Raw genomic sequence first — 26,159 nt, 5'->3', positions numbered from 1 at the left:
AGCTCTGCAGGGACCTGGTGCACTGCAGCGCAGCGCTGGGCAGGAATCGAGCAGCATGTGGTGCCGCCGGAGCACAGGGCACGGAGCAGCAGGGATAGGAAGATGAACCCAGTGAGAGTTGTAAGGGGATCAGCCACAGAGGCCAGAAAACCAAAAGGGCGGCCACTATCATAGGAGCTAAGAGGCCTGGGTTTGGGTCTCAGTCTGTCCTCCAGAACACTGGGACATTGGCCAAGTCCTTCCCCCGCTTGGGCCTCAGTTTCCCCACTGTAAAATGATGAGGTTAGGGCCCCAGTCTCAGAGGCCTCTGTTCCTAGGCAGGTGCTGTTCTCGCTCCCTGGATTCTCTGCCTCCTCCTCCTTCTTCCAGCTTCTCTGGGTCTCTTAGGACTCAGTTCTGGTGTAGCTTCCTCTGTCCTCATACTTGGCCCAACTCCCACAGGCCGTACTTGGCTCTGCTTCCACAGGTCCAGCTGTGCCATCCTAGTGCCGGCCCTGTGGATCCTGACACCCACCCATCTAGATAGGCACCCTCAGGGTCCTTGTCCCCATGTCATAGATGAGGGGTGAGGCTCCAGGTGCAGAGGGCTTCACTCAGGGCCACCCTATGCTAGGCAGATGCCTGGCTTCAAATCCCTTCCTCCCTACATGACTGAGGCCCTAAACTGTCTTAGTCTCCCTTATTTTCAAATGCAGCGTCACCGTGAGTCCCCCAGAGGGTACTACAATGTGGACAAAACATGGCAAGCCCCTGAAGCTCTATGCCTGGCCTTTGCAGTGTAAAGAATTCCCTTCATCCTTTCTTTGACCCCTCAACCCACCAAAGCTTCACTCCTGTCCCCTGATCTGGGCCTCACCTGGCATCAGTAAGTTCATGCTGAAGCAGGATCAGCAAGCAGAAGGCACAGAGGGAACCCAGTGCTCAGCTCTTGCCATAAAAAAGGAGGGCACACCTGAAGATTGAGGAGAAGAGCAGTGACTATGAGAGGTGATAATGAGGTCCTGAGGCACAGCACACACAGGGTAGACAGATATGGCTGTCCCTGTTCTCCTGGCCTCTTTGGCACCAAGCAGGTGGGCACAAGTCACTGCTGGGCTCTTCCATTTTGTCCTCCTGGAGCTGTGGTAGAGCAGCTGGCTTCAGCACCACCTGGGACTGGACAGCCCCACCTCCACACCAGATTCCCCGGGGTGGCGGTCACACTGCCCGTCCCTCGTTGGCAGGGAGGCACACATCTGGAAAATGCTGCTCACTGCACTTTAGAAGCCAGTTTTTCCTGCTGGCTGACATGAAAGCACTCTAGTGAAAGACGGCACCTTGGATGCAATCTGAGACTTCATTTCTGCACCCTTCATTCAGGTCAGGATGCAGCAGGGAATAAGAATATACGATCCATCATAATTCACAGTGTTCTAAAGATTTCACATTCACTGTGGCATTTTGCTATTAATAATGAAAAATAGAGTGGGTTTTGCCTTATGTTTTATTACCTTGCTTCATAGTGAGTCAACCTTGTGTATTTTAAAATTCACCATCAATGCAGCTCGATCAAATTATTTTAAGCTATAATTTTTCCCCCTACAACTCTTTGTTTGTTATCTGGAAAAAGAGATTTCATTCTTTCATTTATAACTCTGAAGTCATTTTCATTCAGTAAATCTTTACTGAATGCCAGACATTGAGCTGTGTGCTATAGATATAAATATTACCAGGCTTCCATGGCAGGGAGTAGCACCCTGTAATTGTGCACCCTGATGTGTTCAGGGATCTCAGTGGTTCAGAACCAGGCAATATAGCGTTTGCAGTATGTACCACCTGGTGGCCTGGTTGGGGCCACTGCCTGATGGAATCAAAGCTGTGTTCAGGTCAGCCACTCTTACACTGAGAGACCAGATTCCTTTTTTTTAAAGTTTAATTTTATTTTACTTTAAGTTCTGGGATACATGTGCAGAACTTGCAGGTTTGTTACGTAGGTATGCATGTGCCATGGTGGTTTGTTGCACCTATCAACCCGTCATCTAGGTTTTAAGTCCCACATGCATTAGGTATTTGTCCTAATGCTCTCCCTCCCTTTCCCCCGACCCACTGACAGGCCCCGGTGTGTGATGTTCCCCTCCCTGTGTCCATGTGTTCTCATTGTTCAACTCCCACTTATGAGTGAGAACATGTGGTGTTTGGCTTTCTGTTCCTGTGTTAGTTTGCTGAGAATGATGGTTTCCAGCTTCATCCATGTCCCTACAAAGGACATGAACTCATCCTTTTTTATGGCTGCATAGTATTCCATGGTGCATATGTGCTACATTTTCTTTATCCAGTCTATCATTGATGGGCATTTGGGTTGGTTCCAAGTCTTTGCTATTGTAAATAGTGCTGCAATAAACATGCGTGTGCGTGTGTCTTTACAGTAGAATGATTTATAATCCTTTGGGTATATACCCAGTAAAGGGATTGCTGGGTCAAATGGTATTTCTGGTTCTAGAGCCTTGAGGAATTGCCACACTGTCTTCCACAGTGGTTGAACTAATTTGCACTCCCATCAACAGTGTAAAAGCGTTCCTGTTTCTCCACGGCAAGAGCCTGGGTTTCTGTGCATCTCAGCCATTTCCTCTGATTCACTCTTCCTGACATATCCATGTGTCTACCTTGCCTGGGCCTGGCCTCTGTTTTCTCCTGCTTACCATCATGCTTGTTCATTCATGGATTTATTCATTCAACAGGTTTTTATTAAGTATGCACTGGGTACCAAATTCAGCTCTGGGGATGTAAAATCTAAGTAGCTGCAGTCTATGCCATGAGAATTCATACACTAATGGGCCAGAAAGAGACACAGATAGAGAAGGTGTTTTCATCTGAACCCTAAATCTTGTATTTATTCAGGCAAAGTGAGGCCAACAGATCAGGAGACGACTGTCATTGGAGATAGTTTGCTCTTCACAGTTTCCATGGATGGGAGCGTCCGTTTCCTGCAGAGCTGTCGGGGGAGCAACAGAGGCAGTTTGGAGGCAGAAAGAGTGAAAGGCAAACTTGGGCAGGAGCCACTGCTGGGCAAGGGTGAGGCAGGGTCAGTTGCTGAGCAGGCTTAGGATTGGACAGTTTGAATAATTTCTGCAGGCTCCACGCTGTACGGGTGGTTTCTCATGGTCTAGTACCTGGTCCGGGGTGATTTAGGGCAGAGAGGTAGTGTCCTGTCCCACACCACAGGGGCCTGATTGAAGAAGGTGTACTAGGGATGGGCAAGTTTGCATATCAGAGTCCTACTCTCAAGCAAGTCCTTTGCGATCTCTAGGAATTAGCTAATCCTGGAAGGGGAAGGCCCTCCCTGCATCCACAAGGCCTCAAGATGTGAAAGCATCATCAAACAAAAGCACAGGATTAATCTGGAAGGAGAATCCACTGAGCTGAGCTTTGGAGAGGAAGTCAGGGCTCTGTGGAGGCCCAGAGCAGGATCCTGACACTGACCTGGAAAACCGAGGTTGATCTCATGGCAGCCTATCCCTGAAAGAGCAGTGGGGAGAAGTAAAGAGAAGCATGTGTGTTTAGTTTCTGCTGTTGCCAAGCATTCTCTTTAGCTTTCATATATAATCGTGTCTATTCTTTATAACTGCCTGTGAGCAAAATTTGCTTACCCTCATTTAAAATCTAGAGAAACCAAGCTCAGAGAGTTTAATTAGCTTTGCGTTATGGGAAGAGCCGGCACTGCCATCTCGGAGCGTGCAAAGCCCCAGGGTGGCTGGGATCCTATAAGATGCTTTTTATGCCTGTCTTTCAAAATGAAATATTCCACCTGCTAGAAAATTTTACAATAAATCTATACATCCATGATTTCCTATGTGACGACTCCTGTATCCTGGCAGCCTTTTAGGAAAATTGGAAATCCGGTTTCTGGGCTGGCCAAGTGTTTATGCACAGGCAGTGTGGCTTGGTGCTGTGCTCAGGACAAAGTTCCTTGAATCTGTGGAAATGCAGGCAGGGGAGGGCTTGGCCAGAGAAGAGGCTGGGTAGGCTGTGGGCCTGGGCCTCTGTGCAGAAACCCCTTGAAGTGGGAAGTCACAGTGTTAGTGCCACAGGGATCTACCATCTCAGAGGAGGACTCCCAAATTATGAGCTGCTTCCCCCCGAAATATACATGTCCAAGTTACGAAGGAGTTTGATTGTCATGCTAATTTATGCAAGTAATTTTCATGCATCTTCAAATTCCATCTAACTTTATAAATCCAATTGGAACTAGGTGGTTATTAGGAATAATTATTCTTTACTAATGATAATTAGGTTAATTAGTCATTCATGCATCATCATTGTAACTACTAATCATATTAAATAGTCACTGTAGTATTAGAGGAACCAAGTGTTGTTTCATTAATAATTGGACTGATTGGTTAATTAATAAGTGGTTGATTACTTGTTTTCATGACTAATAATGAGGTCATATTTTGTTGTTAATATTTATGTCTATTGACTAATTTGTTACTCAATAATTAGATGATTTGGTTGTTTAGATATTTTGTTAACAATTAAATGAGAAGAAAGAAAAGTAACATTTGTGAAGTCCTCTGAGTTCTGGGCTAGTTCACACTTCTTTAATCCACACATGGTGATTTGAGGAAGGGGCCTCCAACCATTTTATGGCAGCTGGAATGAGGCTCTGAGAGGTGAAGTCCATTGTCCAAGTCCATTGACATAGTATGAGGCCACCTGGGATTTGACCCAGGTCATCCTCAACCAAAGTCATAGATTTTTCCTAAGTAAATTTCTACCTATCTGTTCCCTGGCCCACAGGGGAAGAGTGACTTGCCCGCAGCACCTGTGAGTGCTCCTGACTGTCACTTCTTGTGTTTTATTCTTGGCCTTCCTGTAGTCCCATTCTTTCTTGAAAGACTGGAAACTCTAATATTCTCATCTATAAAAGGACAATAATGTGTAGAATCTTTGGCTTTCTAGATGTTTTTTTGGCGGGAGGAAGTGGAGGAGAGGAAAGGAAGGGGGCTTTCTAGTCCTAGAAAACCCAAATGCCATTCAACTATTTGCAGAAAAAGATAGAAAATGAGTTCAATGTTGCTCTCCTATGATTTGGCAATTAGTCTTCTGGTTTCATTGGGAAACTTCCAGTGAGGTAACTCAAATGGCTGTTCTGTTTGAGGTATTGTTCAACTTGATTTCCAGAAGAAAAAAGGACATAAAATGAGGGTACTGATTAATCAGAAGGCCAAAGAAGATTGGTCCAAACTCATTAGTAGTTATTGAGCCTCATGGTAAGGTCCCCCAAGGCCATGGAAGATGCTGAAGTGCCATTATGTCATCCAAGAAAGCTGAGATGATGTTGAGCCTCTGTTACAGAGTGTTCTCTTATCTGGAAAATGCAAGAGCTTTCTGGGATCCCTCAGCCAACAGCAGCATGGGTAGACCAGCACTCTGTTTACATTCACAGTTACCCCCAGAACTCACTCTCTCTCTCTCTCTCTCAGGCCCTGCAGACTTTTTAACTAAACACATCAAATAGATCAAAACTGAATCCATCATCCCCCACAGCAACCCCACACACCTGCCCAATCCCCTGCAAGGCCCTCCCCTTTTGAGTATCAGGTTGTGTCCCAGTCCCAATCCAGCTGGTCACCGCGTCACCACTGAGCTCTGGCTCAGACCTGCCCCTGGTCTGTCTGCATCCCTCCCCCCATCACCTTCCTCCAGTGCTGGCACTGGCTGCCTTCTGCCTGCTCTCATGTTTGTCTCATGGTCTCTCATCTTGAAAGATTTCCTCCTACCATTGGCTGCTAAGGACAGTAGAAATGTGTCTTTATTTATTTATTTTTTGAGATGGAGTTTTGCTCTTGTTGCCCAGGCTGGAGTGCAATGGTACAATCTTGGATCACCACAACCTCCGCCTCCGAGGTTCAAGAGATTCTCCTGCCTCAGCCTCCCTAGTAGCTGGGAGTACAGGCATACATCACCATGCCCAGCTCATTTTGTATTTTTTGTAGAGATGGGGTTTCTCCATGTTGGCCAGGCTGGTCTTGAACTCCTGACCTCAGGTGATCCGCCCGCCTCGGCCTCCAAAAGTGCTGGGATTACAGGTGTGAGTCACTGCACCCGGCCTAGAAGTGTGTCTTTGTAAGTATAAGTCTTTTGTGTCACTCTTTGATGCCACCTCTATTATTTTTGTGCTCCCTCGAAGACAAAGCCTTGTCTTTCTTGCCCGGGTGTGTGTGTCTCTTCTCCCCTCCCCCTGCCATCTAGCCATGGCTCAGCAGCTCTGTCCTCCTGTGGCTTTCTTCCTCTCCTATTCCACTCCCCTCTGTTCAGGCCCTACTTAGCCCTTCCACACCAAGCTCACCCCACTTTTCGAGACGCTCCTGATTTCTCTACCATGCCTTCCTCTGAGCTCCGTGGCCTTCGAGCACCTCTTTTGTCTCTCTGTTTTCATTCTTTTCAACAGGTATCTCATGAATTCTGCTACATGCCGGAAGCCATAGTTTTTATACAAAACAATTCTGCACAGAAAGTATTTTTGTACCTACTATATATTTTTAGAAACCCTTGCCGTAAGTCACACAGCTGCTCAAAATATAACCCTGCCTTCGATCCTAAGCCCTCTGATGCTTTTCCCGGGACACCAGAGGCCTGTGTTTTATGTGTCTTACTAGGCTGTAATTTTCTGGAGTGAAGGGCTGAGTTGTCTTAAGACCCCAGAGAGAACACAGTGGTACATAGTAGACGTTGGCTGGGGGAAGGAACCCTGCCCACTGCCATACTGGGTCTCCAGGGATAACTTCTTCCCGGTGCTCCAGGATAGTGCAGGTCCTTGGCTTTAAGGATCAAAGCTGTGCCTGCCTACTGCCCTTCTCCCTTTAAAGGCATCATCCACACTCTGCCACCTGTTGACGCCCTCTTCCATCCAAGGTGTGAATCTTCCCAGACCCTGACTGCAGGGACCTGCACATGGACAGGGAGACAGATACGGTCCAGGGGCCTTGTGGTAATATGGACAGAGTCCTTGTAGGATGCCAGGCATATAGTCAGTGCTTTAGGAAATTAAGTTTTCTCCCTTCCTTTTGGGGGAGTGCCAAAGTAGAAATAGCTATCCCAGCTGTGGGCTGAAAGGCCCTCGCGTCCAGGTCCTTCCAGGATGCTTCTGCCCACCCGCCCCTCCCTCGCCAGCCCTCCGCACGGCTGGCCTGAGGCTGTGTCAGAAACAAAGCGAGTTATGCCAGAGCTGAAGTCCCAGCGTGGTAATCAGGACAAGGCTGAATGTAACCCCCAAGGTGAGGCGGCTGCTCTGTTTAGAGTTTCTGCCCCCACTGTGTGGCTCTCTGTGGCCATCTGAAGGCAGAGCATGGCCAAGAGACCAGGGTCCAGGGCAGGTTGGCTGCAGCTGCATCCTGAGGGCTGTTCCCTCCTGCCACCGCACCCGGTGTTTCCCACTTGGACTTGTGAGCACGTCCCCTGTAAACTGGAAAAGAGGCTGGAAGCAAATCACCTCACCCTTTTTGTGATCCCTCCTGGAAGAGGTTTCCAGACTTTCAGACAGTTGCTTCCAGCTGCTTCCAGCTTCTCTCTCTAGCAACCTAGGTTTGCAGTTGCTAGGTTTAATGACTGGGTAGGCTTTCCCTCTCTTTCCTAAGTGTACAGCATCAAACAAGCAGACAGTGACTCAACCTCTACTGTGCACATAGCATGGAACCAGGTGCTGTGGTCTTACCAGGGAGATAGACTTTGAGATCTTCAAACCCATATTTAAAGCCCTAAGTTCTAGTCTCCCTTAACATGCAGAGTCTTTTAGGAGATCACATTGTGTTAAAGGGTGGAAAGGGGCTGTAACAGCAGGGTGAGACCCGTGTCCTTGAGTGGGGACTGTGTAGACAGTTTGCAAGGCTGGGGTACTGGGCTTGGGAGGAGCGAAGGGATCAGGGTGCTGTATCCATATATGAGCTTTATCTAATATCAGTTCATTTTCCTCCTCTGTAAATTTAATGAAAAAGCCCAGCCTCCCATGGCCAGTGGAGGGCTGGAATGAACCGGTGTGTGAAACACAGGTGGAGCATACGCTGAATGGAGGTGACCGAGCCCCTTGTCCTGCCTTTCTGTTTTTTTTCTCTCTCCTGGGTTGTGCTTCTTCCTGGGATGTTATGCTCGCAGGCTCATCAGCAGTGCTAGTGGTGGTGATGGTGGAATACGGAGCTGGCCTAGACGAGTCATGCCCGAACCTGGCAGCTCATCAGAATTACCTGGTGTCTTAAAAGTCACTGACCCTTGGGGCCTGTCCCTGACCTGCTGTCTCTGAATCTAAACAAGGGTTCTGTGTACCTGCATTTGTGACAGGCCCTCCAGGTGTGTCTGCAGCAGCCAAAGATGGTGGCTGTGTGACCTAAGGTGGGTCCTGAACCTCTCTGGGCCTCAGTTTTCTTCATTGTCAGACAAGGAGGTTTAATTTCCACTAGGAGACTGCTAAAGAGCCATCACCTCTAACGTGCTGTGCGACTCCAAAACTAGCAAGCAGCAGCAGGGCAAGGGTGTTTGCAAGGGGCAAAGGAGGAAGGCAAGCAGGGCCAGAGCGAGGGGCTGGTCAGGGGGCCGGCTTTCTGGGCTCACCATTTCGAAAAAGCATAAAACACTCCAGAGGTCATCAGCATTCTTAGACATGTAAGGAGGGAAGGGAGCTGAATTGTTCATTCAGACTGCTAACAAGGAGACTCCTGTATAGTTGGGAAGGGCCTTCGGATATGCTCTGTGGGCTTGGGGTGCTATGAGGCCCTCAAAGACCATGTTGAGGTAAAATTAGATCACCTGTCACCCCCATAACCCCAGTGCTTTGGGAGGCTGAGGCAGAGGATTGCTTGAGCCCAGGAGTTCAAGATCAGCCTGTGCAATATAGCAAGACCCTGTTTCTACAAAAAATCATAAAATTAGGCATGGTAGCACACGCCTGTAGTCTCAGCTACTCAGGAGGCTGAGGCAGGAGGATCACTTGAGCCAAGGAATTGGAGGCTGCAGTGAGCTATGATTGCACCACTGCACTCCAGCCTGGGCAACAAAGCAAGACCCTATCTCAAAAAGCAAAAACAAAAACAAAAAAACATTGCCTGGAATGTGCCTCTGGAGTGTGTGGGAGCTGTGAGTGTCACTGCAGGGTTCTTGCTTTGCTGAGAGAAGTAAGGGGCCAAGCTGAAGCAGCCTGTGGAGGTAGTAAGGCTCAGCCGACAATACAGCAAGGCCGGGAGGCTTCTTTAAGGCCTTCCAGCAGCCCTCGTCCATTAGGGCGGACCCAGGTTGGAACCTGCCCAGTGCACCCTGCAGCCCTGCCCGGCCCCTCCGTTGCTCCAGCTGTGAACAAATGTCTCTGATGAGGGAAGATGCTACCCCTAAGACTTGCCAGGACGGAGCGAGCTGCCGAGAAAACTAGGTCCAGGTGCTCCCCAATCCTGTTCAGTAAATGGTCGTGGTCTATGCCTGTTTTCTGACTCACGGGTGCCCCCAGAGGGAGAAAGGGGAACAGTTCACCGATGCGGCCACCTCTGCCATTTTTTGGTATTTCTCGCCCTCTAGTGGCCATGCAGTGTTGTTCTTTCTGAATGCAAACCTAGGCTCGGCGTCTGGCTCAATTCAGGAGATTTCCTCAAGTATTTACTGAGCGCCTGCTGGATGCCACACCCTAGGATAATCACTGTGTGAGGTGCAGGGGGATCAAGAAGGGCCTGCCCTCGAGGGTCTGTGGGTCAGATCAGCACAGTTAAGTTGGTTTTGAGCCCGGAGCAGGGAGAGCTTAATTCCACTGGGGAATTGGGGACCATCTCAGAAAGGTGGAGATGGCTCAGAAGGGAGGTGTGGGAGGAGGGGAGGGGGTATCCAGAGAGAAACCTGGGCTAGAAAAGTCATCTGCACCTTCTGGACGCTGTGTGGAGCAGTGGTCTGTGGTGCTGGAGCTGAGGAAGGAGGGCGTGGTGAAGTCGCTTGGAAGAGCACTACCCTTTAGAAAATCAGAGCCACTGAAGGTGGTTCAGCTGTGGGGTCACTGGCTGTTGTAAAACGAGCCGGTCCCTGCGTGAGGACTATCAGGAACCTGGATATATGCAGAACGCTACATCCACTCTCCCTCCCAGCCCTGGTGTTGTGTGATTCCAGCTCGCCCCTGCTTATAACCCCATGTCCACCCTTCCTCCCTCTGGTCTCCCCAGACTGCAGGCTGCTTTCCTGGGCACACGTGTGACCACACACGTCTTCTTGTGCTCCTTCAGTTACTTCCAGGACCTTCACGGCAAAGTCACCCCTCCTCACTATGACAGCCCGTGGCCTCTGAGGTCCTGGCTCAGCCTCCGTCTGCCCTGTGCAGGCCCACACTCTCTTCATGTGGAACTGTTGGCTGTCATTCAAAACGCAATATCTTCAACAGCAGCCGACCTTTATGAATGCAGCCCACCTGCCTTGTCTGCCTGACCTGTTGTTTATTTCTCGGGCTTTCTTCAGTACTCAGGTGCCTTCTCTGCCCGCTCACCTTCATCCCTCCGGGTGCATAGCATCACTCCCAGGTGCAAGAACCACCTGGTGTCCCAGGACCCCCTGGACCTGGATCTGTGCTCATAGGTTTAGTTGGGCCATTTGTCTTTTTTTTTTTTTTTTTTTTTGTAGATACAGGATATTGCTCTGCACCCAGGCCAGAGTACAATGGCACAATCACAGCTCACTGCAGCCTCAAACTCCCAGCCTCAAACAATCCTCTCGCCTCAGCCTCCTGAGTAGCTGGGACTACTGGGAAGAGCCCCTATGACCAGTTAATTTTTATTTTTTTTATTTCTAGAGAGATAGGGTCTTGCTGTTTTGCCCAGTCTAGTCTCAAACTCCTGGCCTGTAGTGATCCTTCTGCCTCAGCCTTCCAAAGTCCTGTGATTACAGTTGTGAGCCACCATGCCCAGCCCTTTTCTACCATAATTATTTGTCTTCATGTTTCTCCCCTCCCCAGCCCTGCCCCTCAACCAAGACAGGAGCTTGGAAACAGGTCTTACGTTTCTGTTTGCTAACAGTACCTCTTCTGTTCCTGGCCCGTGAAGATGCCCCAGGGTTTAAGTGTAGGGCATGAATGATTTAAATAGCACATGAATCTACATCTGTCAAGTGGCTGTGAGGACTGATCTCCATAGAATCACAGGGCAACCTTCACAAGTACAGATGCGAGACCCACTCACCCCAGACCTACAGAACCAGAAGGCCTAGGCGTGAGATCTCTTTACTCACCCCTGGCGATTTTGACCCTGGCACCAGCCCTGCTCCATGACTCATGATTGAGAAGCACTCTTCCGGAAGGCCTTTGTGCGTGGGTCAGACTGTGTGTGTGTGTTTGTGTGTGTCTGCACATGTGCACACACATATGTATTTACATTAAATGTTCAAACATTTTGAATATATAGCAGAATATATAATATTACAGGTGATGGCATGCCCATCACCCAAATATGAAATGTTAGCATTTTGCAAATTTTGGTTCAAATATTTTCCTTTGGCTTTTGTTTATTTTTGTTTGAAAAATCAGGCATTACAAATAAAGTTAAAATCCCACCTCACCCTCCTGTCCCCTTCCCTTTGCCTCTTTCAAATGCCACTGTCCCTAGGAGGCTCATCTGGGCCCATCTGTAACCCACCCAATGCTCTTTCTCTACAGGGCCCTCCAGGATCCCCTGGTGTCCCAGGCCCCCCTGGACCAGGAGGTTCTCCGGTAAGACTGGCTTTGATTTTCTACAAGGGCACTTAGATGGTGGTTTCCTGGCCTGTGGGACCTGGGGACATCTTTGTGAATGGCCTCTTGTCTTTTTTCCACCCAAGTCCAGTGCAAAAACATACACAGGAGGACCCCGACACGTAGAATCCCCAGCCTCTGGACTCTCAGACCTTCGGAACCCTTAGGTTAGAGTATCACTGGAGCTAATGTGGCACTTTGGTGGCTGCCTCCAGAGTCCGGCATGTAGAAGGCACGTTAGCCTGGGGTTGCCCATTTGGGTGTCTTTTTGTAGTTTGTGATTTGGCTTTGAGGCAAAACAGACGACCCAGGCAAGCATTTGCTAACATTTCCCCTCCCATCTTTTGGGGCTGCTGAGAAAGTGTCCTGAAACTGGGCATGGGGGAGTGGGGGGAATCCACACCCACCCACGGAGTGGGTCAGGCCCTGCCATCAGCAGAGGGAGGCAGCTCCATCTGTCCCGGCAGGTGGCATTGGATAGGAAGGCCGCCCCGACTGCAGGCCGCATGAGCCATGGATGTGTCAACTTAAAAGGTGCAACAACTCCGCGTTTCACAGCGGATGACCAAGGACAGTAGAGGCCCCAGGGTGCCCTTCTCAGACCCAGAGGCCTGGGCCCATGCCAGGAAAGAGGTTGAGTCAATGATCTGATCTCTGAACAGGCCAGGCTAACAATGTCCGTGTGGTCCCCTTTCAGGGTTTGCCTGGAGAGATTGGCTTCCCGGGAAAGCCTGGACCTCCTGGGCCCGCGGTGAGTGTCCGGAAACATCTCCCTGCTCCCCTCCTCCCTCTCCCCATTGCTCTGGGGGGGAGCGCTGAGCCCTTGCAGCTGGCCCAGGGCCACTTTCCTAGAGCTGAGGACTCCCTGGCCAGCAAGGCCTGCAGCCCCAGAGCTCAGGCTGGGTCCTTTTTCTGTGGTGACTTGCTCGTGCTAGTGCCCTGTCTGTGGGAAGGCTCCCTGTGTGCCCTGGCCAGGGTGCGGATTAGGACCACAGTCCCTAGGCCACTGCCCTTTCTCTTTTCACCAAAAGACACATTCAAGAGTCCTTTGCTGCTGAAGGCATGACCACTTGTCCTTGAGGAATACCCAGAGGGGACCAGAAGCAATGGGTGGGGAGCCGTGTGGCAGCCCTTCCCATTACAATCCTGATCATGTTTTCTGCCTTGCAAACTGAGAGATCCTGGGGCTCTCAGGGGGCAGGTGGAGCTTAGAAAACATTAATGTCTCCCCAGATAGGAGGGGCACAGTTAAAGCTGCGTTGCAGCTCTTTAGGGCAGGATGATGGATGACGTGGGCTGAGACCTGGGTAGATCTCATGATCTACCCTGAGGGAGGCCCCTGGGCCACCTTAAAGGGTTTTCCTTACAGCTAGTTCTCCCTCATTGAGCCCAGATGGGGAAGGCCCCAGCTGGGAGGCTCCTGATGCTGGAGGAGGGGTGAGGCGGAGGTGAAGCAGATTGGGTGGCACATGGGGCAGTTCTCCCCACTTCTCCATGGAGCACAGATCCATGGGTGAATGTGGATCAAGGCGCCCAGGGGCCCTGTGGTCGCGGTAACACCAGCATCCTCCCCAGCTCTGTTGCTCCCCAGTGCAGCATGCCAAAGGGTACTGGACATGAATTCAGTGCCACGCTGGGCACTCAGGTGATCTGATCGCGTGTGGGAGGAACACTGGCTGAATGGCACCATCACCGGCAGACGTTTCTAAACACACAGTCAACTGCAACATCACCAATAAACATTTTCCATGAGTGACGGGATCATCTGAAAGCTCAAACACATGAGCAATCCCATCTGATCCAAAGGGCTCATCAGAAAGTATGCAGATCAATGTGAACATTCAGAGGAGGGGAGCGTGTTAGAGGAAGAAAGACACTGTGAGCATTTCTCATCTGTCAAGATGCGGCTGTAGCCACAGAAGGTTTGAAGCACAGCTTCTGGCCTTGGCGTTTGCTCCTGGTCGAGATCCTGCTTTCATTGACTCAGGAAGCCTTAATCCCCTCAAAAGCCCTTCCTCCTGCCTTCCTAAAGCCTTGGCTTCCAGGACACCTGCTCTGTGCAGGGGGGTGGGGGCTGTCTTTTCACTAGTCACCGTCCAAGCTGGAGGCACAGGGAGAAATGAGTCAAATTGGGTGGCAACAGGTTCTGTGGGTGGAAGAATCACCAGGGTTATAAAAAACGTTCACTTTCGAATAGCACTAATAGCTCTGAAAGCAATAGCACAGGAGATATTCCGCTGGGGGAAATGATTTCCCTAATGTCAGTCATGGGGAAGGGTGTGTGTGCCTGACAGATTTTTTTTCTTTCCTTCAACTTTTAAGTTCCAGGGTACACGTGCAGGATGTGCAAGCTCGTTACCTAGGTAAACATGTGCCACGGTGGTTTGCTGCATAGATCAACCCATCGCCTGGGTATTAAGCTCAGCATACATTAGCTATTCTTCCTGATGCTCTTCTTCCTCCCGCACACCTCCCCCCACACCCCGACAGGCTCCAGGGTGTGTTTTCCACCCCCCCGCCCCGCCCCCATGTAACCTGATATCATTTAAGGCACAGAGGAAAAGAAGATGAAGTGTCTCTGTTGTAGTGCAAGGAGCCTGGAGGTGGAGTCCGTTAAACCTTGCAGGTCCCAATCACCAGCTCTGTGACCTTGAGTGAGTCACTCAGCCTGCAGAGCCTTCGTCTCCTCACCTGCAAACAGCTGCAGTAACACCTGTCCTGCCATATCCTCATAGTAGTAGGAAACTCCTGGCGTTGGAAAGTATAACGTGGAGCTTCTCAGTGCTGGCATTCGAAATAACAGGCAGTAGTGCCAAACCATGCTGACAGATTGAGGTTTTGCTTTTTTGAAGGACAAGAGGAAGGGAGGATAGCAGTGGGAAGGAAGATACAAGTTGGCAAAGAGATTCTGGAGAGGAGAGAGGAGGAGCAGTAGTGTGGACATTGTTGTCCCCAGGGCCTCTTGGAAGCTGAGTGTAGAAATGGAACCATCAGAGCAAGATTTGGCAGATGTCCTCCCACGCCCCCACCCTCCATGCATGGCCAGTGTACTGAAAATCAGACATTGTCCAGAGGGTGATATTTGCTTCAGTAATAACAAAGGGAAACGTGGTCAGACAGAGACCGCAGTCGCTCTGGAGACAGGGCCCTGCTGATCAAAGAGCAGAGGCCCGAGCCTCCTGCATTCTGGCTGCAAAAACAGCTCCTGGTTTGAAACAACTTAATATAAGCCTTTCCTAAATATGCCTTTTCTTTTTATTTATGTTTTCCCCTCTTGTTCCAGGGACCCCCTGGAAAGGACGGGCTGAATGGACCATTAGGCCTGCCAGGAATCAAGGTTGGTCACTGATGCGGTTGGCACCAGTTTGGGAACCCAAAACACAGAAACTAAAGGATGCTTGATTGTTGGTGAATTCTAAAACAAGTCGGTTGCCTGGGTCTTCGATCAGGACTCAGTTGAAATGTTTGGATTTATGGGATCAGACGGGGGAAAGCTCCTTATTTATTCTTAGATAACTGCAGAGGGATTTAGAAGCCCTAGGCTTTAAAATTTAGCCAGGCACAGTGGCTCACAGCTGTAATCCCAGCATTCTGGGAGGCCTAGGCAGGAATTAGCCTGGCATGGTGGTGGGCACCTGTATTCCCATTCACTTGGGAGGCCAAGGTGGGAGGATCGCTTGAGCCCAGGAATTTGAGGCTGCAGTGAGCTATGGTTGTGCCATTGCACTATAGCCTGGGCAACAGAGAGAGACCTGTCTCAAAAAAAAATATTGATCTGTTAGAAATATGTGTATTTATGTATTTATTTTGTTTTCAAGGAGGAAAACTTCTAAATACTCTTACTAACATAATAAGAGATTTCAATTTTAACAATGTTCTGGTGGGGCTTATTATGGTAGAATTATTAAGGTAAGAGTCAACGGTTAAATAGCATAAAACTGGGGAGCAAATACAGGTTTCAATACTTTAAATGAATTATTATACAACCATATCAGTATTTGAACAAATGAACAAATGAACTTTATTCTTTCCTGTGAGTACACCCAGACTTAAGTATGCACCTCAACAGTCCTTGAAAGGCAACTTGGAAAGGCAACTGTTGAATATTGTGGGAAAATGTGTTGTCGTTTTTCAATAAGCAGACTTACAAGGTCAACTTCATGGCAAAATACAGAATAAGTGTGGATTTAATTTAGTTTTCTAGGCATTGAATGTAAATATTGTGCATTTTTTTCTTTCCCGTCTTTTGAGACAAAGGATCATGGCTGACCAAGTATTTTTTTATTCTTAGAAACACTTATGCAACATCTTCCTTTCTTCTAAATCTCTCAATAAGAGAGAATGCCAATTCTCCTCAATTATATTTTTTCTAAATCAAAATTACCGCTATTGAATATGGAACCTAGGAGACTAAATGAGCTACTGTGTTTGATGACTGTGGTTAGGTAATCGCAGAGTTGAAGGAGTTCAAAACCACCCAAGTGCAGGTAGTTTTCTTCCTTCCAACCTGTGCCTAGTACTTTGTGTGTTTAATCCAAGCATGGCCGGTCTCCTGTTAACTTTGCTCTGTATTCCTTACAGGGAGAACCAGGAGAAAGAGGGGAAGATGGTCTGCCTGGAAAACCAGGCCTTCGGGTATGGACTTTGCCTCTTTTTTCCCATTATGCTTGCTATTCTAAGTGGTCTATTTGGGGTGGTGTGTGAATCTCGACTTACCATAAGCATAGCATCTGTATCAGCTGGGACCTGGCAGGAGACACATCAGATACTTGAAAAGGGGCAAGGTTAAGGGCTTCAACCAGGATGACAACATGAGGCTGGCAGCAACAGAACCAACACCACCTCTAGGACAGAAGGCGCCAGAGGAGGGAGTGGTTCCTCGGAACCAAGATCTGCAGCTGGAGGAGAAAGCACTGACCCTCATGAGAGCCGGAAAGAGCCCCCACCCCCATGAGAGCCGTGGCCCCGGGAAGAAGAACATCATCAGTGTCTGGCTTATCCTGGCAGGGAGGGAGTGAGGGGAACAGATAGAAGTGCTCTCTCTCTCTCTCTGAACTGTGTTCTACCTCCACTGCAATGCTTCCTAATCCCTTGATCCTACAGAAAGCCAGAAGGCGAGGAAAGCTGGCAGATGCAATCTGTAGAGTTCAGCCTTCTCGGGCCGGCTTCCAGTGGGTGGTGAAGTGTGAAAAATGGACCTAAGGGGGAAATGGAGGCTTCCCAGCATGTGACTTGGACAGGGCAGCCCCTGAGAGTGGAGAGCCCCCAAGTGCCCTGTGTTGATGGTCATGCTTGGCCCAGGCTCCCTCCAGGAGTGACTGCTGCCCTGTGAGGCTTTTCTGCTGGACCGTGTGTGTGGAGTGAGTGTGCACGTGTGCGTTTGTGTGTGTGCACATATGGAAACCTGTGGTGCTGAGGAGACAGTGGCCAGACAGGAGATTGCGGGGAGTTCTACTCCTCCCGCCCTCCACCCACAGGGCTCCCGCTCTACTGGGGTATGAACTACTGAAGCCCAGTGACCGGGTCTTAGTCAACTCTGCACCTCCCACTCCCACCCACAGGCAAGCACTGCTTAGATACACAGTACGGGCTTGCTAGGTGGAGAATGCATGATCAAATTCAGCCCAGCCAGAGCACAGGAGTGGCCTGGACCCCACACAGTGGGTGACGCTGACCCCATGGGAGAGCACACCTCAGGGCATCCGTTTGCTGGCCAGAGAAGGTGCTGGTGGGCACATCCCGGGCCCTTATGTTCCCTATTGTTTCACTCTTTCATAAAGTGGTCAATTTAAAAAGACCCAATTAAAACCAAGCAGAAAAACACACAGATTAAATTGCATCCAAGCTGTCTCAAGCACACCCAGGTTGACTCAAACTGTGGGAAGAGTATTGCCAAGAGCCACTATGAGCCTCCCACTTCCTGGATTCCAGATCCTAAGAATTCAGCCCTCATGCCCCCCATGAATGTACCAGTGTGTACCAATGTGTCCCCCCATGGCCACCGACAGACACTATATCCTTCGTATTTTAAGATTCAATATTGACATTTAAATATACGTCTATACCGATCCCCATGTCATTGAAATGTGATGACATGTAATTTGCTGTGTTTTTCTTTTTTCAGGCATGTCCTGAGGTGGTTGTGTGTGTAGGGGAGTGAATCACATGGAATTAAATGTAGTCAGGCCACCTTTCAGTGTTTGATTGATTGGATTGAAATTCTATCATCTTCCAGAAAGGATTGAAAGCATTTATCTAGGTTTGCTGTTCTTGACTTCACGAATTTCATGGAGCCAACCATACCTTATGGTTGTGTTTTCTCAAATTTGCGAATTGGCAAATCCTTCTGAGTTTATACTGTATGAACCCCACCTTTCTATTTAGTAATGAAGCAATCCATTCCCATCGAGTTTCTCGTGCAGGGTTCTGTAGATGAAGGGGATTGATTATGACAATTATTGGGCTAAAATTAGAGGGACCCTCTGGGATTACTCCAGCTTTTCAATCTATGTGTTTTATATTTCTGATCATCACTCTTGGTTGAAAGATTCAGAGAAGGCTACTGCTTTATCTCATGTGTCATTTTTATTCAATTTCTAAGGCTCTGTGTTCAAAACATTTCTCTGAAAAGTTTAAAACTGAATTTCTGCAGTCATGACACTTTCCCAACATACTCATAGTCCTAGAGGAGCCCTGGCAGAGGGTCTTGTTACTTTATTTTGACAAAGCATCACCTGAAGATAAAAATTCTTTTCCAAGATGATGATGACTAAGTCGTGGATGGCAGATTTGTAAAAGTCCACTTAGGGGGTAAAGCTGTCTGCGGGATGAGCAGAGGCATTGATGTTTTGAGGCTCACTTTGAGAATTCAAGAAGATACCGTTTCACCTCCATTGTGCCTTTGGATTGGTGTTCACGACCCAAATTCAGGGAGGACTTCAGATGGTCCTCAATTTTTTTTTAATCAAACTCAGCCCCTTATTCTTTCTCAGCATGTAAGAAGCAACTCCCACTGCAAATGTGCTACTATTCTAGCAGATTGAAAGCAACAATTTGAGTGACGAGTATTTGCACAATTCTGGTTAGAGCAATTCTTACTAATTGTGCTTGTAAACATTGGGAATTGATGGGAGCATCGGAGTGTGTCTAGAATTTTAATAAGTGCTGACTCCAGATGTGTGACACCAGCGCTACAGGATAAAATGTGTGCTTACACTAAGCCACGCTTTTAATTCCTTTTTTTTTTTGTCTTTCTCTCCGATAAGTTGGTAGTTCTGGCCTTCGGTACCAACTGATTCTGGCATAGCTGCACAAAAAATCTTTATAGCCTGCATACCACCTGCTCATTCATTCTTTCGTGCATCCATGCATTCATGAGAAAACCACATTTCCTTATTAAAATCTACACTAAAGGTTTTAGTAAACAGCATATGAATATTAGAAATACATTGTCATTCAAGAAGCTAGTTATCTTAAAGACACTTGATTGAATAAAGATGATAGTCCGCGCTCACCACCACCATCATCATCGCAAAGCTCTTTTCATCAATGATTTGTAAGAACCTGGGAAGTGCAGCAGCCTGATTGATGCTCTTGGATCAGAGACAAAACTCCTCTGGCCCTGTGTTCCCCACTTCACCCTGACCACAAAGTGCTAATTAGGAACTGTTGTAGTCCCCCCAGGGGACTAAACCTGGCCAACACAGTGAGACTCTTCCTCTACAGAATTTTTTTTTTAATCATTTGTGCATTTCCCATCTACTCAGGAGGTTGAGGTGGGATAATTTTTTGAGCCCAAGAGCTCAAGGCTGCAATGAGCTATGACTGCACAACTGCACTAGCCTGGGTGACAGAGTGAGACCCTGTCTCTAAAAAACTAAAACTAAAAATAAATAAATTCTGGCCAGGCGCAGTGGCTCACGCCTGAAATCCCAGCACTTTGGGCGGCACTTTGGATCACGAGGTCAGGAGATTGAGACCATCCTGGCTAACATGGTGAAACTCTGTCTCTACTAAAAATACAAAAAATTAGCCGGACGTGGTGGCAGGCGCCTGTAGTCCCAGCTACTCGGGAGACTGAGGTGGGAGAATGGCGTGAACCCAGGAGGCAGAGCTTGCAGTGAGCCGAGATGATGCCACTGTACTCCAGCCTGGGTGACAGAGTGAGACTCAGTCTCAAAAAAAATAAAAAATAAAAAAATAAAAAAATAAATTCTAATGGGACAGTTCTAAGAGTTGTTTCTTTTGGGGAAAGCAAAAGACAATATGAGAAAGTGGATTCTGCTCTGCAAAAATGCTAAACACTTTGGTCTTCAGAGCCCATGACTCTTGGGCCTCTAACCATGCTGTGTATTTGAAAATTAAGGGTTGTGGCTGGCAGGTGCTGTGAATGTGTGAGGACAACTGGGAAATGGCAGTCATCTCTTTAAAGTGAATGGAGAATAACGGGGTATGTTTTATTGCATTTTCAGGGAGAAATTGGGGAGCAGGGCCTGGCAGGCCGACCTGGAGAGAAGGTCTGTTTGTGCTTTTATTCATTCATTTTATTCATTCATTCATTGTTATACGCTACGTCTTGTATAAATTATTTAGATGCCAAGAGGAATTAATCCTGGTTTTTGGGAGCTCACTATATGTCCAGGATAAACTGGACATTGAAGAACAATTGAACAGATGTCATGAGTGGTGGCCTGCAGGTGTTGGGGGCATAGGAGAGGGTTTCCCAGACTTGGGGACTGTCAGAAAGGATGCTGAGAAGGTGACATTGTTGCTGAGTCCTAAAGAAATAGGAAGGGTTAGACACCAGGAGAGGCAAAATAAGGGTTCCCGGGAAAGGAAACAGCTGAAGTAGACAAGAGCTTGGGGATGCCCTGGTGAACGAAATTCTCTAGAATTCCCCTTTCTCCACTGCATTGCTTTCCATGTGATGTCCACTAAGCCAGAACATCTCCAGTTCCTGGAGAGCAGGAACTGAGAGCACATGGCCTGCAGCTTGGCCCCTGGGAGAGCCTTCCTGTTGACTCCTTGTGAATATTTTGTTCTCACAGGGTGAAGCAGGCCTCCCAGGGGCTCCAGGCTTCCCAGGTGTGAGAGGAGAGAAAGGAGACCAGGTAAGTGTGGCAGCTTCCTTCCTCCCACACAGACACCTCGCCCATCTCCCCAGAGAGCAGCCCCCTATGGAGTCTCAGTCCCTCGGGAGAGTGGTAATTTTGACTGGGTGAAGAGTGTATTTCTCAGTGTTGATGGAAGGGACAGGGAAGGGGAGAAGACTGCTTGGGTCCTTGAGCTGGGACAAAAGATCATTGCTGGAAAGGGCAGAGCATTTTCAGATGAGACAGATGGGGCTGAGGGGTGGAAGGCACCATCTTTCAGGGGACAAATGGAGAATGAGGTGCTTCACGCCTAACTGACTGCTTCCCCTCTGAGTTACATGTCACTGTGGCCACTTTGCTGATAAGGCAAGGACAAGTGAGAGAGAGAGAAATATATACATGTATATTTTTCCAAAGTCATGTTGCTCTTACCTGGAAGAGGCAGGAATTCAGCTTGGTTTCAGTTCTAATGTTTTCTAATTTTATCTCTTATTATAGGGAGAAAAAGGTGAACTGGGACTTCCAGGACTGAAAGGTGACCGAGGTGAAAAGGTAGGAGAAACTTGCTCTCATTCTGATCATCAATTATTATTAGTTGGGTTTTTCTAAAGGAAGAGATTTTCTGCAGAATATACTGTATCTTTTTTTTTTTTTTTTTAAATCAGAGTCTCGCTCTGTCATCCAAGCTGGAGTGCAGTGGCATGATCTCGGCTCACTGCCACCTCTGCCTCCCGGGTTCAAGCCATTCTAGTGCCTCAGCTTCTCGAGTAGCTGGGATTACAGGCATGCCCCATCACACCTGGCTAATTTTTGTGTTTTTGGTAGAGACGAGATTTCCCCATGTTAGCCAGGCTGGTCTTGAACTCCTGTGGGACTCCTGACCTCAGGTGATCTGTCTGCCTTGGGTTTCCAAAGTGCTGGGATTACAGGCGTGAGCCACCATGCCCAGCCTGTACTGAATCTTTACATTTCCACAGAATTTAGTTGTGTTCATGACTCCAAAGCTGCTTTTTGAGAAAATAATACGTTAGACATAAACCTCAAACTTTATTGTTTGCAATTATAAACTTACAAAGAAGATAATAGTATCGGAGTTGACACCTTCATCTCACTATCCATCCGTCCATCCACCCTTTTGTGCCTGTGACATTCAAGCACTGCCTGAGCTCCTGTCCTGTGCTGAGTGCTCTGTGTGGCCTGTGTATGTTCAACCTCTCTCTGAACACCACTGCCCCTTTCACAGGTATAACAGACATGATTAGCCCAGGTGTGAGGGCAATGGAGGCGCCAGCAGAGTGTGAAGAATGTGCTGAGCAAAAACCCCATGTGCCCTGACTCCTGTATCCTTTCCCCTGTGTCGTTCATGAGCCCAGCATGTCATTGATTGTGTGGTTGACCCTGGAGCCAGCCTGAGTCCAGGCAGACTGTATCTAAATCAAGGGGGCATCATTGCATTTGTGGAGCCCTACTGTGTGCCCTGAAGTGCACAGAGAGGCTTTGTCAGCATTGTCTTCCAGGCAGATACCATGTCCATCAGGAGCAGCACAATCAAAATGGACAGTGGAAGAGAATTCAATGACAGAGCAATTGCACGTTGTGGACAGTGTTTAGGGAAGCTGATGGGATGTGGCCCTACCCTCCAGGACTAGGAACAGCAAGAGTGGGAAAGGACAAGGGGAGGGAGCTGTCCCAGAATCCAGAGAGGCTGGCAGCCATAGAAGGAGCCTGGCAGTCATTGTGGGCAGAAAAACAGACAAAACCAGCTCTCCTTGGCCTGACATCCTCAGCGTCTCGTCCTGTCCTTCTCTGTCCTCTCCATCTCCTGCCAGACCACTGGGATCCAGGGGATCAGGTCAATGAGACCATTGAGGTTGCCTCCTGGGATGGAGAAAGGAACAGGAGTGGATATAAAGGGACAAACAGAAAACAGCCACTGGTATCCATAAGCATGTTTTGCACATGAAAAGAGCTGAGACTCAGAGAGATTTTGACGCATGCCTAACCTACAGAACCACAGGTGGAACTGCATGGCCAGCCCAGCCCACAGGGTCTGACTCTGATTGCTTTGGAGGGAGGCTCCAGATTGGCACTGCCTTTGGCAACATGCGGGCAGGTTCGAGGAGGAAGAATGCACTTTTTAAATCACAGTGTAACAGAGGTTGTATGCCTACTGTCTCCAACCTTCTTTTACAAAAACAGGTTGGAGAATATGATGAACCCTAACTTGGCACACGTGGTCTGGGAAGGAAAGTCCCTTACTATTTTCACCTCCTAAGGACTCGGATCCCTGGTCCCAGCCCCTTCTTAGAAGAGCAGCCCCCACTCAGAAGCAAAGCCAGCACCCAGGATAGTGCCTGGTCTAGAGGAGCAAGTAGGTGCTTCATCTGTAGTATTTCAACTCATGTCAAAGTCCCAGAGAAACCTGTGCTGATCAGAAAACATAATGGAATTTCTAGGGACCTGCTTGGTGAGACAACTGCAGTTGTGTGAACCCCCTATTGGGGTGGACTCATAGGAGATAGAGTGTGATGAGGTTTTGTCGTGGATGGAGTTGGGGGTGGGGCTTTAGACTGGAGTCAGCATGATTTGGTCAGAATTTGTCCACTGGAAAATCGCTGATCAGTTTGACACACACGTGGGTTGTTGCCGAAACCGCACATGCACGAGATGTTTGTCCACGGTCTTATTTGTCTGAAACACAAGATCCTTTGCTAAAGCAGTGTGAGCTTGAACAGCGTGTGGGGAAGTCATGGGTTCCGTATACTCAGTATGTTTTGCAAGTTGCAATTTCTTGAGTTTTCTGTTTCTCACTCTGGTGATCTTCATAACAATGAACTATGAAGTCATTTTCATCTTAACCCCCAGTTTATAGGTGAAAGAACTAAGGCATAGAGAGACGTACTGTCTTACCCACACTCACAGAACCAAATCCTGGCTGGGACCACATGCTGACTCCAGTCTAAAGCACCCCCCCCACAACCGCATCCACGACAAAACCTCATCACACCCCAAGAGTCCACCAGACATAGGGGGTTCATGTAACTGTAGTTCCTCAGTCAAAGGGCTCTTTTGCCAAGCAGGTCTCTAAAAATTCCACTAGGTTTTCTGCTCAGGCTTACAGAGTGAGGGTGGGTGTGAGTCCAGACAGTTGGGCTCTAAAATACATGCTTATTATTATTATTATTATTATTATTATTATTATTATACTTTAAGTTTTAGGGTACATGTGCACAATGTGCAGGTTAGTTACATATGTATACATGTGCCATGCTGGTGTGCTGCACCCATTAACTCGTCATTTAGCATTAGGTATGTCTCCTAATGCTATCCCTCCCCGCTACCCCCACCCCACAACAGTCCCCAGAGTGTGATGTTCCTCTTCCTGTGTCCATGTGTTCTCATTGTTCAATTCCCATCTATGAGTGAGAACATGCGGTGTTTGGTTTTTTTGTCCTTGCGATAGTTTACTGAGAATGATGATTTCCAATTTCATCCATGTCCCTACAAAGGACATGAACTCATCATTTTTTATGGCTGCATAGTATTCCATGGTGTATATATGCCACATTTTCTTAATCCAGTCTATCATTGTTGGACATTTAGGTTGGTTCCAAGTATTTGCTATTGTGAATAGTGCCTCAATAAACATCCGTGTGCATGTGTCTTTATAGCAGCATGATTTATAGTCCTTTGGGTATATACCCAGTAATGGGATGGCTGGGTCAAATGGTACTTCTAGTTCTAGATCCCTGAGGAATCGCCACACTGACTTCCACAATGATTGAACTAGTTTACAGTCCCACCAACAGTGTAAAAGTGTTCCTATTCTCCACATCCTCTCCAGCGCCTGTTGTTTCCTGACTTTTTAATGATTGCCATTCTAACTGGTGTGAGATGGTATCTCATTGCGGTTTTGATTTGCATTTCTCTGATGGCCAGTGATGATGAGCATAAAATACATGCTTTTAACCACAATGACTGACATCCTTTCTACTAGATTCTAACTTGTGCTTCTAGTTCTTACCCTTTCACCAAAGATACATCCATTTGCTCTGACAGTCATTGTCTAAGAAGACTGATAGAACACGTACCATCTGCTGATAGAACATGTACCCTCTGCTGGTAGAACCCTCACCCTCTGTTTGTAGAATACTTACCCTCTGCTGGTAGAACCCTTACCCTCTGCTGATAGAACACATACCCTCTGCTGATAGAACATATACCCTCTGCTGATAGAACATGTACCCTCTGCTGATAGAACATGTACCCTCTGCTGGTAGAACACTTACCCTGTGCTGGTAGAACACTTACCTTGTGCTGGTAGAACCCTCACCCTCTGTTTGTAGAATACTTACCCTCTGCTGGCAGAACCCTTACCCTATGCTGATAGAACACATACCCTCTGCTGATAGAACATGTACCCTCTGCTGATAGAACATGTACCCTCTGCTGGTAGAACCCTTACCCTCTGTTGATAGAACACGTACTCTTTGCTAATAGAACATGTACTCTCTGCTGGTAGAACACATACACCCTGCTGATAGATGCTGATAGAACCATTACCCTCTACTGGCTCTAAAGGGGGTACAGGCATGGACAGGGTTGGGAGTCCTACCCTGAGTAAGGTGCTGTACCAGGCACTTGCTTTTCTTGCTGTTTCATGCTCAGTTCTGACCAAATGCACCTCTAGTTCCACAGCAACTTTATAAATACCTGCCCCAAACCCCTCATAGGAGTTTATGTGTGCTTGCCTGCAGCTTAGTAGAAAAAGCACCATTCTTGGAGCCATAATGCTGGCCTGGAGTATGGTCCTGGTTCTGCCTGCTGTGTGGCATCTTCCCTGACCTTCCTGTGCCTTGGTTTGCCAGCCCAACAAGGACCCTCAGGGTTGTTAAAGAGCATAAGGATTTCCTGTTGGTGGATGACTTGTGGCAGGCTCACCGAGTGCAGGACTGTCCTGAGCACCATCTGTGTTCCCTACACAGGTAATCTCAGGCCAACTCCGTGAGGGGTCGCTGCTGTCAACAACATCCCCACTTGATAGATGAGGAAACTGAGGCACAGAAAAGCTAAGTTGCTTGCCCAGAGCTGCATGAATAGAGGTTTAGAGTCAAGATCTAAACCCTGCCAGTGCACATGGAAAGTCCTGGCTCTTAGCACAGAATGCCACACGCTAGGCCTGCCCTGGGGCTGCCTCAGGAGGAATGGCGCCCACACACCCAGAGGGGTCTTGCATCCTTCCTCCTCCTGCATGATGCTTTTCAGGGTGCCCCATTCTCCCAAGTTTACTTTCTCCCCTCCAATTTCCAGATCTCTTTCTGCGCTGGTGCTTTCTGGGCTCCAGGCAG

The 26,159-nt window shown here is 48.2% G+C and overlaps 1 protein-coding gene across 4 annotated transcripts in view; it reads left to right on the top strand.

The window, feature by feature from the left end:
* Nucleotides 1-26,159, top strand: part of COL22A1 (collagen type XXII alpha 1 chain) — a 337,498-nt gene that overhangs the window by 179,985 nt on the left and 131,354 nt on the right. For 3 of the 4 annotated variants that reach the window (XM_063726825.1, XM_054518873.2, XM_054518872.2), the window contains 7 exons: nt 11,645-11,698; nt 12,417-12,470; nt 15,003-15,056; nt 16,301-16,354; nt 20,191-20,235; nt 20,767-20,829; nt 21,310-21,363. In XM_063726825.1, the coding sequence (XP_063582895.1) occupies nt 11,645-11,698; nt 12,417-12,470; nt 15,003-15,056; nt 16,301-16,354; nt 20,191-20,235; nt 20,767-20,829; nt 21,310-21,363 (378 nt within the window). The remainder of the gene's footprint in view (nt 1-11,644; nt 11,699-12,416; nt 12,471-15,002; nt 15,057-16,300; nt 16,355-20,190; nt 20,236-20,766; nt 20,830-21,309; nt 21,364-26,159) is intronic. The other variant, XM_054518874.2, reaches the window with a different exon arrangement.

Source organism: Pongo abelii, chromosome 7 (assembly GCF_028885655.2).
Source record: "Pongo abelii isolate AG06213 chromosome 7, NHGRI_mPonAbe1-v2.0_pri, whole genome shotgun sequence".
In the NCBI taxonomy this organism is placed as follows: domain Eukaryota; kingdom Metazoa; phylum Chordata; class Mammalia; order Primates; family Hominidae; genus Pongo; species Pongo abelii.
This window is presented reverse-complemented; position numbering and strand designations above follow the sequence as displayed.